Source organism: Gymnoscopelus braueri (assembly GCF_963280865.1).
Source record: "Gymnoscopelus braueri genome assembly, chromosome: 21".
Classification (NCBI taxonomy): Eukaryota; Metazoa; Chordata; class Actinopteri; order Myctophiformes; family Myctophidae; genus Gymnoscopelus; species Gymnoscopelus braueri.
Genome location: NC_137623.1, coordinates 7,989,728 through 8,001,756, shown reverse-complemented (window position 1 = coordinate 8,001,756; position 12,029 = coordinate 7,989,728). Strand labels below are relative to the sequence as shown.

The window sequence follows — 12,029 nt, the reverse complement described above, 5'->3', positions numbered from 1 at the left end:
CCGTTCGACCCTCTACACGCCCTCGGGGTCGGCCTCCAAGCCATGCTCGTCCTGCGGCCAGTTCTGTGAGATCCTCATCTCCAGCCTATTAACTTTACACACCTGTTCCTCATTAGTCGACGCCTATATATACCCCCTCTCCACTCTGCCAGCAGGCAGTATTATTTGGCTCTACTAGACACTAGCAGCGCCACACGGTTACGTCTGTGTTTACCCTTCTTTATTGTTTCTCTGAACTTTGCCTTTCCCACTTGTACCTTTGTTGGACTTTATTAAACACCCTTGAAACCTGCACCTGCATTCAAGAATGTCATTACACTTACTTCAAAATTTTGAACAAAAGTTCATGGTTCCAAAAATGAACTAGATTTTTTTTCTCAATACGTTGCTGCGAGCTATTATTTGTCAAAATTATTGCCACAGCCCATATAGAACCACAGACTCCAATTATTTTAACCATTTTAACGCTGAAACTATGTGTCAGATTCATCTTCGCCGTTGGCCTTAGATCAAGACAATCGTAGATGTATTTTACCTATGTTTTATCTATGAGTAGTCCGGCGTTTTCGGGCAGAAATCGTGCACTTTACGATAAAAGCATGAAATTTGGCACACAATTAGGGCATGCCATAAGGAACATTTTTGGCTATAAGGTCATCGCAGATTTGTCCTGTTGTAACCATGGCAGCCATTTTCCAAAATGGCCTCCATCTGCTGTTATTTTACCAATAACTCAGGTTCTAGACCACCTAGGGTCTTGATTCTGGTGACTAATCCTACATTTTCAAGGATGAGGAATACAGTGGTACTAGTTAGATTTGTCCTGTGGTAACCATGGCAGCCATTTTTCAAAATGGCCGCCACCTGCTGTCATTTTACCAATAACTCAGGTGCTAGACAACATAGGATCTTGATTCTGGTGACTAATCCTACATTTTCAAGGATCAGGAATACAGTGGTACTATTTACAACATGCTAGTAACTACCTAACTAACTACAGTACATGAGGAGGCTGATACTCGCATCATATTACACCTAGAAGATGCTGTGAAGGAAGGGTACAGCAAGGTGACAATAATCACAGTAGACACGGATGTGCTGGTCCTGGCAGTAACGGCAGCCCAACGCCTCCACTTGACTGAGCCGTGGGTTGCTTTTTGAACTGGGGAAAGTTTCAGTAACTTAGCAGCTCATGAGATGGCAAGGGCATTAGGCCCAGATCGATGCTTAGCCTTACCCATGTTCCATGCCTTTACTGGATGTGACACAGTGTCATCTTTTGGAGGCAGAGGCAAGAAGACGGCATGGGAGACCTGGAAAACCTATGGTGACTTCACAAGTGCCTTCAGTTCCTTGTGGTTGCAAAAAGGGATGCAGTGGACAATGCAGATGTGTTAAGGCAGCACTTCAGTGTACTGCCATTTGCTACTGTGGTGGACTGTGCAACTAACATTGTGTAGATTATCTGGCTTTATTGAATATGCCATTAGGCTATGACTCATGAGTACTCTGCCTTTGTTGTGTCTTATAGTCCATTGAAAATAATTATGCAATACTACTACTCATGAAAGAAACAGTGAAGTACTGCATTCTTGACTCTCACGTGTCAGTTTGAAAACATGTACAGTACATCACATTACATTACAGTCATTTAGCAGACGCTTTTATCCAAAGCGACTTACAATAAGTGCATTCAACATAGGTAGGGAACAAAACTACTAATCACCAGAAGTCTTAAGTGCATTTCCTGCAAAAACAAGCAACCAAGAGTATACCTAGCGCTAAGGTAAAAGTGCAATATATCAGCTACCTACTTTCTTAAACAGATGAGACAAAATAGCAAAATCAAATGAGCACGAGCTAAAACAAATAAGTGTATCGACTAAACAAGATCCAATAAAACAATACAAAAATAAAACTAGAGTTCATACAACTAGTTAACAACAAGTAGTACATCATTACATATTTTGATGGGTTTACTATTATTCAATTAACTGAATGCCAGATATATGTAGTTAGGTAGTTACTAGCATGTTGTAAATAGTACCACTGTATTCCTCATCCTTGAAAATGTAGGATTAGTCACCAGAATCAAGATCCTAGGTGGTCTAGAACCTGAGTTATTGGTAAAATGACAGCAGGTGGCGGCCATTTTGAAAAATGGCTGCCATGGTTACCACAGGACAAATCTAAATAGTACCACTGTATTCCTCACCCTTGAAAATGTAGGATTAGTCACCAGAATCAAGACCCTAGGTGGTCTAGAACCTGAGTTATTGGTAAAATAACAGCAGATGGAGGCCATTTTGGAAAATGGCTGCCATGGTTACCACAGGACAAATCTGCGATGGCCCTATAGCCAAAAATGGTCCTTATGGCATGCCCTAACTGTGTGCCAAATGTCATGCTTTTATCGTAAAGTGCACGATTCCATCAAAATATGGCGCGAAAACGCCGGACTAATAGGGCTATAGTTAAATGTGAAGCTCTTTCTGCTATGAATATGCATCCATGCGTTCCGCACCGCCCGGCTGCGACGTTTCCTTTTTGCCACACATCTACACTTCATGGAGTAGGCCTACATTTATTTGTACCGAATTAACCGCTTAATTAACCGAATTAAAGTAATAAAAACGGAAATAAAATGGGAAACAACGTGAAAAAAAATTACTGCGTGTGCATGCGTGCTCTGGCCACACATGCGTGTGGCGCGTGTGCATGTGATGACACTAAAGTCTCACTCCTAGATTTTCCTGAAACTTGGCAGCCCTTGGGTAAGCACCTTATATTTTGCATTTGTACATGTTTGGAGAATTTCGGGCTTTACTGGTGACATTCCAGGGCAATCGGGGGTGGTCACTAAGACTCTCGTAGATACGAAAGTAAAGGCCAGACTCAATAAAATACATCTACGATAGTCTTGATCTAAGGCTCACGCCTTCGATCTAAGGCTCACGCGACAGCCAGGGGTGACAGGCAGCTCGCTGTTGCCAGATTGGGTGGTTTTCCGCTACATATTAAGGCCTGTTTACGTGTTTTTTAGCTGAGTTTTTGTCGAGTTGTTTAATAAGCAGGCTCTTACAACGACGTAACGGACAGTATTTATTAAGCAACAGCAGGTCAATGAATGAACAACACCGGTTACTTGAGAATGCTACTATGCTATGTGCTTCCACGTTAGCATGCACTATGAACCCTGACGTCACATCCGCATCACAGCCAATAACATTCCAACATTCCATATTATCACATAATACCACATCTCCCTTTCTCTGAGAACAAAGGGTGGACCACCTTTGTCTCTGCAGGTCTTAAGGGGGTCCCTATTACAACATGCAAAATACAAATAATATAGCTTACACATTACCATACTTTATGAACCATTACTTTAGCAGGCTGTGTTCTACTCCGCACTATGACCTTATCATTCACTTATTACTTGTGAAAGCAATTTATTTGACTGACATGTGTACAGATTTATCTTTCTTTTTTTTAACTTGTATTGTGTGTGTGTGTGTGTGTGTGTGTGTGTGTGTGTGTGTGTGTGTGTGTGTGTGTGTGTGTGTGTGTGTGTGTGTGTGTGTGTGTGTGTAACGCGTCACCAGTCTTTCCGTGTGTGTGTGTGTCTTTCTGAAATGAAACTGAAAGTAACTTCTCCAAAAGGAGGGAATGTGCAATAATGCAACTGCAGACATTATATTGCCTTTTGTTAGGCTATTCAATATTAGTTTTAATTTCTGAAATCATATTTATTTAATTTGCAATAATTCAACTGTATGGCATGCTAATGTTTTGAGACATACTGTATTATATTACTACACAATAGTAAATAAATAATTCTACACAATAAATGTTTTAAATAACTGATCTAAATATGGATTATAGTTATGATAAGTGTTGCCATAATCATGTAGCTCTACACAAGTAAGACGCGCGAACGCGGTAAGCGAACGCAAAAAAAGAAAAAAAAGAATGAAAAAAAATAAGTAAACATGGGGTTTCAATGGGGAGTTTTTAGGAGCCTTCTCCGGGGCGTGGCTTCCGGGGGAAGGGGCGGGCTTAAACGCAACCTTGACAGGTGTGTTCAGTTTTCAAAGACCTTTCATTTGATGTATGGTACGTCTAAATTGGACATTTACTTATCTCAGAGGAGCTGCACACAGGCAGTGCACACAGGCAGTGCACACAGAGACACAGAGACACAGAGACACAGAGACACAACCCAAGCAGGGTTACATAGTAAGCTCCACTTGGTCGGATGACAGCAATGGTACAAAATAATATTTATTTTAACAAATGTAGCCTATATATTATTATTTTTTAGCCATTCGGCCAAGTGTTTCCTATATTCGGTATTCGGTTTCGGCCAAGAATTTGATATACTGGAGTTATAGCAGTGACTGAGATGTAGTGGAGTAGAAGTAAAAGTACTGGAAATTGGAAATACTCTAGTAAAGTAAAAATACATCAAATCTTTACTTAAGTACAGTACTTGAGTAAATGTAATTAGTTACTTTACACGACTGTTGTTCTATAAATTAATTATTTTGCTGGAAAAATTCTGGCACTGTAGTGAAACGTGGCTTAAAACATGGTAATCGTTACCTAACCACCCACACAACCAGGTATTGTTTAACTTCAAATTGAATTATTCTACTTAAAATGGTTTATTGGGGCTCCTTACAAATTGCATTGTTGTTTTTAATGTCAATAATTAAAGTAGCTATTCTTCTTAATACATTATTAAAAAGTGATATACGTAGTTAGTAGCAGTGTCTGAGACAACAGATGCTGTATAACTGAACTGAAGGCGTGTGAGCGCGCATGCGCGTCCGCAACTGGTTTCGGCCCACATCAAGTCACCATTTGACCAATGTGGCCCGGACCCCAAAATGAGTTTGACACCCCTGCTCTATAGCAATGATTACTATCACAATATAGTGCTTTATCCTTTTAACAAAATACGTTTTGTTTTAACCAAAAAATATCACTTACCTCACCTTTAAATGTAAACTCTCACTATTGCACTACAAGTGCACTACTTGGTTGTTGAGGCTACAATAAAGATGCCTGTCAAAATTTCTAAACATCTTTTGTGTTGTATTGTTCCACTACATTTCATAATGATAATTGCTACAATGATAGGGAGTTGTCTTTTCTCTTACTGTGCCTCAGAACAACACAAAAACCTTTATTCTTATTGTTATTATTTTTAAAGTAAAGTAAAGTAACTTAAGTTACTTTTTGAGAGCAGTAACTATAACTATAAGTTACTTTTTTAAAGTAACTTGCCCAACACTGGGTATAAGTGAACAGTTTAATGTAAGTAGAACACTATTAACCTCATGAACACTAGCTTCCCTAGTCTGGGACAAACATTCTGTGGAAATAGCTTACAAAGCATTGTGACGCTTGTAGATCTGTTATTTCCGGTGAAGAAATTTGGTGCAGAGGGAAAAGGGTCGGATAAGGGACCAATAATAGACCCCTGAGGGACACCGTTCAATTTAAGTAAATGAGGTTACATTGTTGATGAAGCCCTGAGGATACTTGACATGTTTCCTGTTTTTTAACAATTTGAAGTTTTAAATTTCTTCACATATACTGTAGTCATTGTGGAGATTGACAATGACTACAGTATATTATAGTCATTCATAGTTAATCTCCATGTGTACTGTGGTCCTACTGGTTGGTCAGAGTGTTCAGAGGGGAGGAGAACTGGAGATAATGTGAACCTCTGTGTGCGTTGTGCTCTCCTGGTCAAACTGTCTGTCTGTCTGTCTGTCTGTCTGTCTGTCTGTTTGATCAGTTGATGTTAGTTTAGCCACATCAACCCTAGACTCACTATTCTGGGCAGCTGTGAGCTTGTAGATCAGCTAAGATATTTGAAGTAGAAGGGAAAAAGGAGGGGACCAAGTACAGAACCCTTGGGGAGCCCAGTCAATAAAGTTTATAGAGTTAAAGTGGGGGAGAGAGAGAGAGTGAGTGAGTGAGTGAGTGAGTGAGTGAGTGAGTGAGTGAGTGAGTGAGTGAGTGAGTGAGTGTGTGTGTGTGTGTGTGTGTGTGTGTGTGTGTGTGTGTGTGTGTGTGTGTGTGCGTGCGTGCGTGCGTGCGTGCGTGCGTGGCTAGAACCTTACCCATCTTCATCTGACTCTTCTCCCTCAGGTCAGAGATCTTCTTACTCATCAGTTTAAAGTATTCCACCTGTATTTCACACATCAACTGACAATGAGAGATGGAAGCTACATCAAGCTGTTAACACACTGTTCCTTAACCAGAGCTGCCAACTCTCACGCAATGAGCGTGAGACACACGCAAATGACGCTCTTCACACGCACTCACACCACACATCATATTTCTCATGCTGACAAATCACCCAATCAACCAATCAAGTGGAAAACTACGTAAAAACTCATGCACCACTGAGACGTCAGCTTCTGCTGGTATTTGAGCGATAAAGTGAATTAAATTATTGTATCTGAAGTAGCCCCACCCGTTAACTGTTGTGAAAAGCAGAAATGTTTGGTGCGTGTGTGTGTGTGCGTCTCTTGTATGAAGGAGTGCGCACATTTACGCTCATGTCATTCCATTGATCATTACAGTGATATTCCCAGATGTCGCCGACAGGAGGATCAACAACATAGATCTTAAGATGAACTAATGTTCTACAGATCCAACATGTTAGCTGCCGGCTGTATACCGGCTTTTTTTCTGTCCAGTCGAGTTTATAACGTTAGTTTTTATTTACTGAATTTGACAGATGTCTAATTATGTAGAACTCCTCTGTGTGTCATGCTGCGCTTCCAAGAGCAGGCAGTTAAAAGGGGGAGGGACCTTTGGATGCATGCATGTGCAAAAAGAACAGATATTCAAGAAACAAATGTGACGCGTTGTTCTATTGCTGAGGTGAGTGATTAAAAGGGATTTGACCATTAAAATAATTTGTGCAGTCTGTATTGACTTTATAGCTATCAGACTTTTATGGAAATCAATGTGAATATTGAATAGGAAACATATGGTGCAAAACATCAGTCAAGGTGCACCATATGACCAATAGGAGAGTAAGAGTCACCATCACAGGCTGTTACACTGACTCCTACTGTAACTATTCCCTTATTATGACACTCCAGTCATTCCCACATACATTATACACTTTATATTCCATTTGATACCGAAGTGATACATTCTAGTTCATTGCATGCAATCATAAATATATATTAATGAGTGGTAGATGGCTCTTTAATTGCTTCAGTCATCAAATCAATGTCTCTGTTTAGCTTGTTGATGGATGAAATTAAAACATTTACCCATAATGTTCCCATGTTAGTAAAGCCTGTTAAAGTATCAAACTCCTTAATAAAATGCACCAGAATACAGGACATTATATCTAGCCTGGTTCCAGACCATAGACCCCGCCCACTCTCTGAGTGAAGCTCCACGAAGCTTCAGTCTGATAATCAGGCTACATTATATCTGCTCTGTTAAAAAGACCCCCCCACCAAAATGATCACACTATTAATCTCCACCTACCACCAGTTTCTGCCTTAATCTGTGTCACTTTAGATGTATTCTAGATCTACAAGCTTGTAGATCTGCTATTTTTGGAAAATTTGTGAAAATGTGTAGATCAATAAGTCTATATTTAGTTACTACATAACCTATTTATGGATACAAAAATATATAGAACGTTTATAATCAAGCTGCTAAATAACTGAACGAGTCCGCTTGGTACCGCTGCCTGCTGTCCAGGGAACCCGTCAGGGATGACTCTCTCACCGCCAAGCACCACTGTCTCTCCCCCACGGCCCCACCGTTCTCCCAGGGAGAAGAGTTCAGACCATCGCGGCTGTCCTCGGGGTGGGGGAGGTGGGTGGGTGGTCACACAATGTGCACTGCGTGCACACACACACACACACACACACACACACACACACACACACACACACACACACACACACACACAGGACCGCAGCAACGTCTGAGACCCGTCCGGTGCCGAGAGGGGTCGAAGGACGGCATACATGCCGATTCAGAGCTCCTAGAGTGATCACACACACTCGGTGTGTGATAAAGGTTATTCATTAATTAACGAAAGTATGTAGTTGCCCAAGTTTCACAATCTTCAATGCTTTAACATGCACAGCTGCTAATTAAAACATTCATATAAATTCGCAAATGCTGTGTGTAAAACGCACCAAGGAAATCTGTTAATCGCGGTCATGTCGCGAGTCACCAGTGGGGAAACAGCCCGGCATCTCGCGACCGCATCGTGACCACCGGGCGACTGGAGCTGTGCTTAAACTTCTGTTCTCCATTATATTGTTTAGTTTGTTGTCTGTCTATAGATGTACATCTGCTAGATTAAAAACTTTAATATTCGTTGTTTTGGGTGTGTGTTTCTTCACAAAGAAATCCATAAGTGCGTAGTATGTCCCCGATCAAGACTTCTTTCAAATTTCCCCATAATCCACACAAGTAGGCCTATGTTTATAAATACCAAGTTGTGATTGTTAAGTTATATCACCAGCCGATCAAATAATACAATTTGTAACGCAAGTGGCAGAATTTGGCTGAATGAATCACACTCACTTTGCGACTCGAGCCTCTCTCTCTCTCGCAGTGGTGTAAAGTAACTAAGTAAATTTACTCAAGTACTGTAGCCTACAGTATGAATGAATGAATGTTTTTTCATTTCTGTATCAAAAGTTCAAAATTTTAACACGCAACAATTTTAAATAAAAAATAAAACAGTACTTGTACAGAAAAGTGCTGAAGCCATAGCTAATAATGCCTACCCTTTTTATCTTTCAACTTAAATCAAAAAGAATAATATCTATAAAAAAGACATAATAGTACAAAAGACAAGGACTAACATACTTGTCTCAAAAGTTTTGTTTCTTATACTTAAGGTATCTACGAGTGTTCTTTAGTCATCGCGGAGATCCAAGAAGTTTGCATCAATCACTCATATTTACATCGGCTATTTTCTTTTTATATATATATATATATATATATATATATATATATATATATATATATATATAAAAAGAAAATAGCCGATGTAAATATGAGTGATTGATGCAAACTTCTTGGATCTCCGCGATGACTAAAGAACACTCGGTGATCAATCACCACGGGACGATCATTTCATTGTGGATTAGGCCAGTGGTGGGTTCTACCGTCAGATGCTGTGTACGTCGTACACCTTGAGATTTTTTTTCGTCGCCACCGTACACCTTCAAAAACTGTTCAAAACAGCGTATCTGAGACGCTGATACGCTCTGATACGCTAACTGCCCAAGGCTGGGGGGCAGCAAGAATGTGTGGGCTAACTCTGAGTTGATGGCTTATCATGTGTGAAGCTATTGTCCTTGAGGTGATAAGTAATGGCTGCGACGGAATTCACACATTAACAACGACGCGAATAATGAAGTACTCTAATCAGGCAGTGATTAGAGTGCTTCATTAGTATTCGCGTATGTGCGTCATAGCACAGCATAAAAGGAAGTGGTTGAGCTCAGGTGATCAGACATCAGTAAGAAAAATCAGTACAAAAGAAAAATCAGTACAAAGCATATTGCGTGTGGGAACATTTTCACATGAAATATTTCGCGCGCGTGCAAATTTTTTACATTTAATTAATTATAGACGTGCGCATGCCGTGCGTGTGGGAGGCAGGGAATAATCATAGTATACCTTCAAAAAAAAACTAGAACACAACACTGGATTAGGCTATACTACAATATGGCTTGGAATTTGCAACAGCAATGGACATGAACCAACACATGACCTTGGACCTGGACTGCTTCCAAGAGGGCTGTGAGTAGGCTACAATGGAACATTATGAACGAAATGCTGCACTGATGTAGGAACACTCCCAAGGACCCTGTAGCAACTCATAATGTAATAACGGCTCATAATGTAATAACGGTTCATAATGTAATAAACTAAATAAAAGCTCATAATGTAATAATTAGCTCATAATGTAATAAAATCATGAGCGCGTAACATAATAACCGATTTTTGTTACATTAAGAACCTTGCGTAGCCGCTCATAATGTAATAACAGTTCATAACGTAATAACGGCTCAAATTGTTGTTTTTATTACATTATGAGGTAATTATTACATTATGAGCTTTTATTACATTTAGTTTATTACATTATGAACCGATATTACATTATGAGATGCTACAGACCCCCCTGGTAGTGATGCGCGGTGATCTCTCTCTCTCTCTCTCTCTCTCTCTCTCTCTCTCTCTCTCTCTCTCTCTCTCATTTAACCTGCTTGTCGTTTTTTGGTTGCGAGGACCCCATGTGCAGCGACCCTCCGCTTGTAGATCTGCAGATTTTTAAACATTTGAAAACTTGTGAAATGGGACACTCTGCATAACGAATTTTAATGAATATATGAATATATATACGCATATACGCGTCACGTTTGGTCTGTAAAGGCAGAGGCGTTTTAATTTGCTGACCGAATATTTCGGATTTTCGGATCGTTTATTTGCGTCGCATCGCATAATCGCCGGTGTGTAAGGACCTTTCATTTTGAATTCCGGACTTTTACTTGCATTGCAGTATTGATACTTTTACTTAAGTAAAAAATGTAGTACTTTTTCCACCACTGACACACACACACACACACACACACACACACACACACACACACACACACACACACACACACACACACACACACACACACACACACACACACACAAAACATGCTGCAGCGGGGAGAGCTCCACTTGCTCGGCTCGCCGAGAGCAGAGCAGAGCAGAGTGATCTGTTGTGATTTGTCGGTGATAAAGGTTATTATTATTATTAATTAATGACAGTATGTAGTAACTTTAATGTTCGTTTTTGTGGGTGTGTGTTTAATCCACGTCGGCGTCACAAATGCTGCAATACCCCGCTCCACCCGGTGAGAACCGGGCAAGGGGGACCACGGGGGACCGTGTGACAGTCCGCCCCCATGCAGCGGGCTCTCCTCTGGAGGAGAGAGGCGGCCTCACGGAACATAATCGGTTTTCACTGCTTTCACGACTCGTTGGTCACATATCCTTTTATTTCAGACCATAAAAATACCATGCTCATAGCCGACCGACCGAAACAAGACCCAAAAAAACAACTAGTAACTACACTTTAGAAACAAGACCCAAAGAGTGACATCATAGCAGACCACAGTCACATTCGTTTTTCAAAATACAATACAATGTATTTTTTTAAAGAATATATATATAGAATGAAAATACTTACCCTGCATTTATCACACTAGAGGGTTAGATCTGTGTCGTCTCACTCTAATCTCTGTGTGAACATGGAGTCTAAAGTTCACTTCCTTCCTGTGTTGCGAGTCAAAATGGAGGATGTACTGTGTGTGTGTGTGTGTGTGTGTGTGTGTGTGTGTGTGTGTGTGTGTGTGTGTGTGTGTGTGTGTGTGTGTGTGTGTGTGTGTGTGTGTGTGTGTGTGTGTGTGTGTGTGTGACCACAGAGCAGAGGTAAGACGTTTCGTCACACAGTTTCATATCGTCACTGTCAGGCAGAAACCTCATATCTACCCATTTTATGTTGTTTTTATATAAATGAATGCCCTATTTTATACTTTGTGCTAAGGAAGCGAAGATAGCCGATCTCCAATCTCAAAAAGTGTTACCATGTGACACATATTGGGCTTGTAGATCTGCAAATTTTGATGAAATGAAAAATGTTTCGCCCATTACATGTCCAAAACAGGCCAGGGAGGTTGAAAGTCGTTGTGTGTGTGTGTGTGTGTGGGTGTGTGGGGGGGGGGGGGGGGGATTTTTTATGTTTTATTCATATTAAACTGTATCATGTAAAGATGCAGTTTTGGACATACAAGGTTTCTACCTGACATCAACGATATGAGGAAGCAAATACAGGATGCACGCTCGCTCGCTCGCTCTCTCTCTCTCTCTCTCTCTCTCTCTCTCTCCTCTCTCTCTCTCTCTCTCTCTCTCTCTCTCTCTCTCTCTCTCTCTCTCTCTCTCTCTCTCTCTCTGCGGTG

At 40.7% G+C, this 12,029-nt stretch overlaps 1 protein-coding gene across 1 annotated transcript in view; it reads right to left on the bottom strand.

Moving 5' to 3' along the window:
* Positions 1–11,023, bottom strand: part of LOC308077529 (R3H domain-containing protein 1-like) — a gene marked incomplete at both ends in the record, with an annotated part of 59,644 nt that extends 48,621 nt beyond the window's left edge. Inside the window, 3 exons of the mRNA XM_080418277.1 lie at positions 6,138–6,222; positions 7,777–7,851; positions 10,913–11,023. Coding sequence (XP_080274403.1) covers positions 6,138–6,222; positions 7,777–7,851; positions 10,913–11,023 — 271 coding nt within the window. The remainder of the gene's footprint in view (positions 1–6,137; positions 6,223–7,776; positions 7,852–10,912) is intronic.
* Between the last annotated feature and the right edge of the window lie 1,006 nt (positions 11,024–12,029).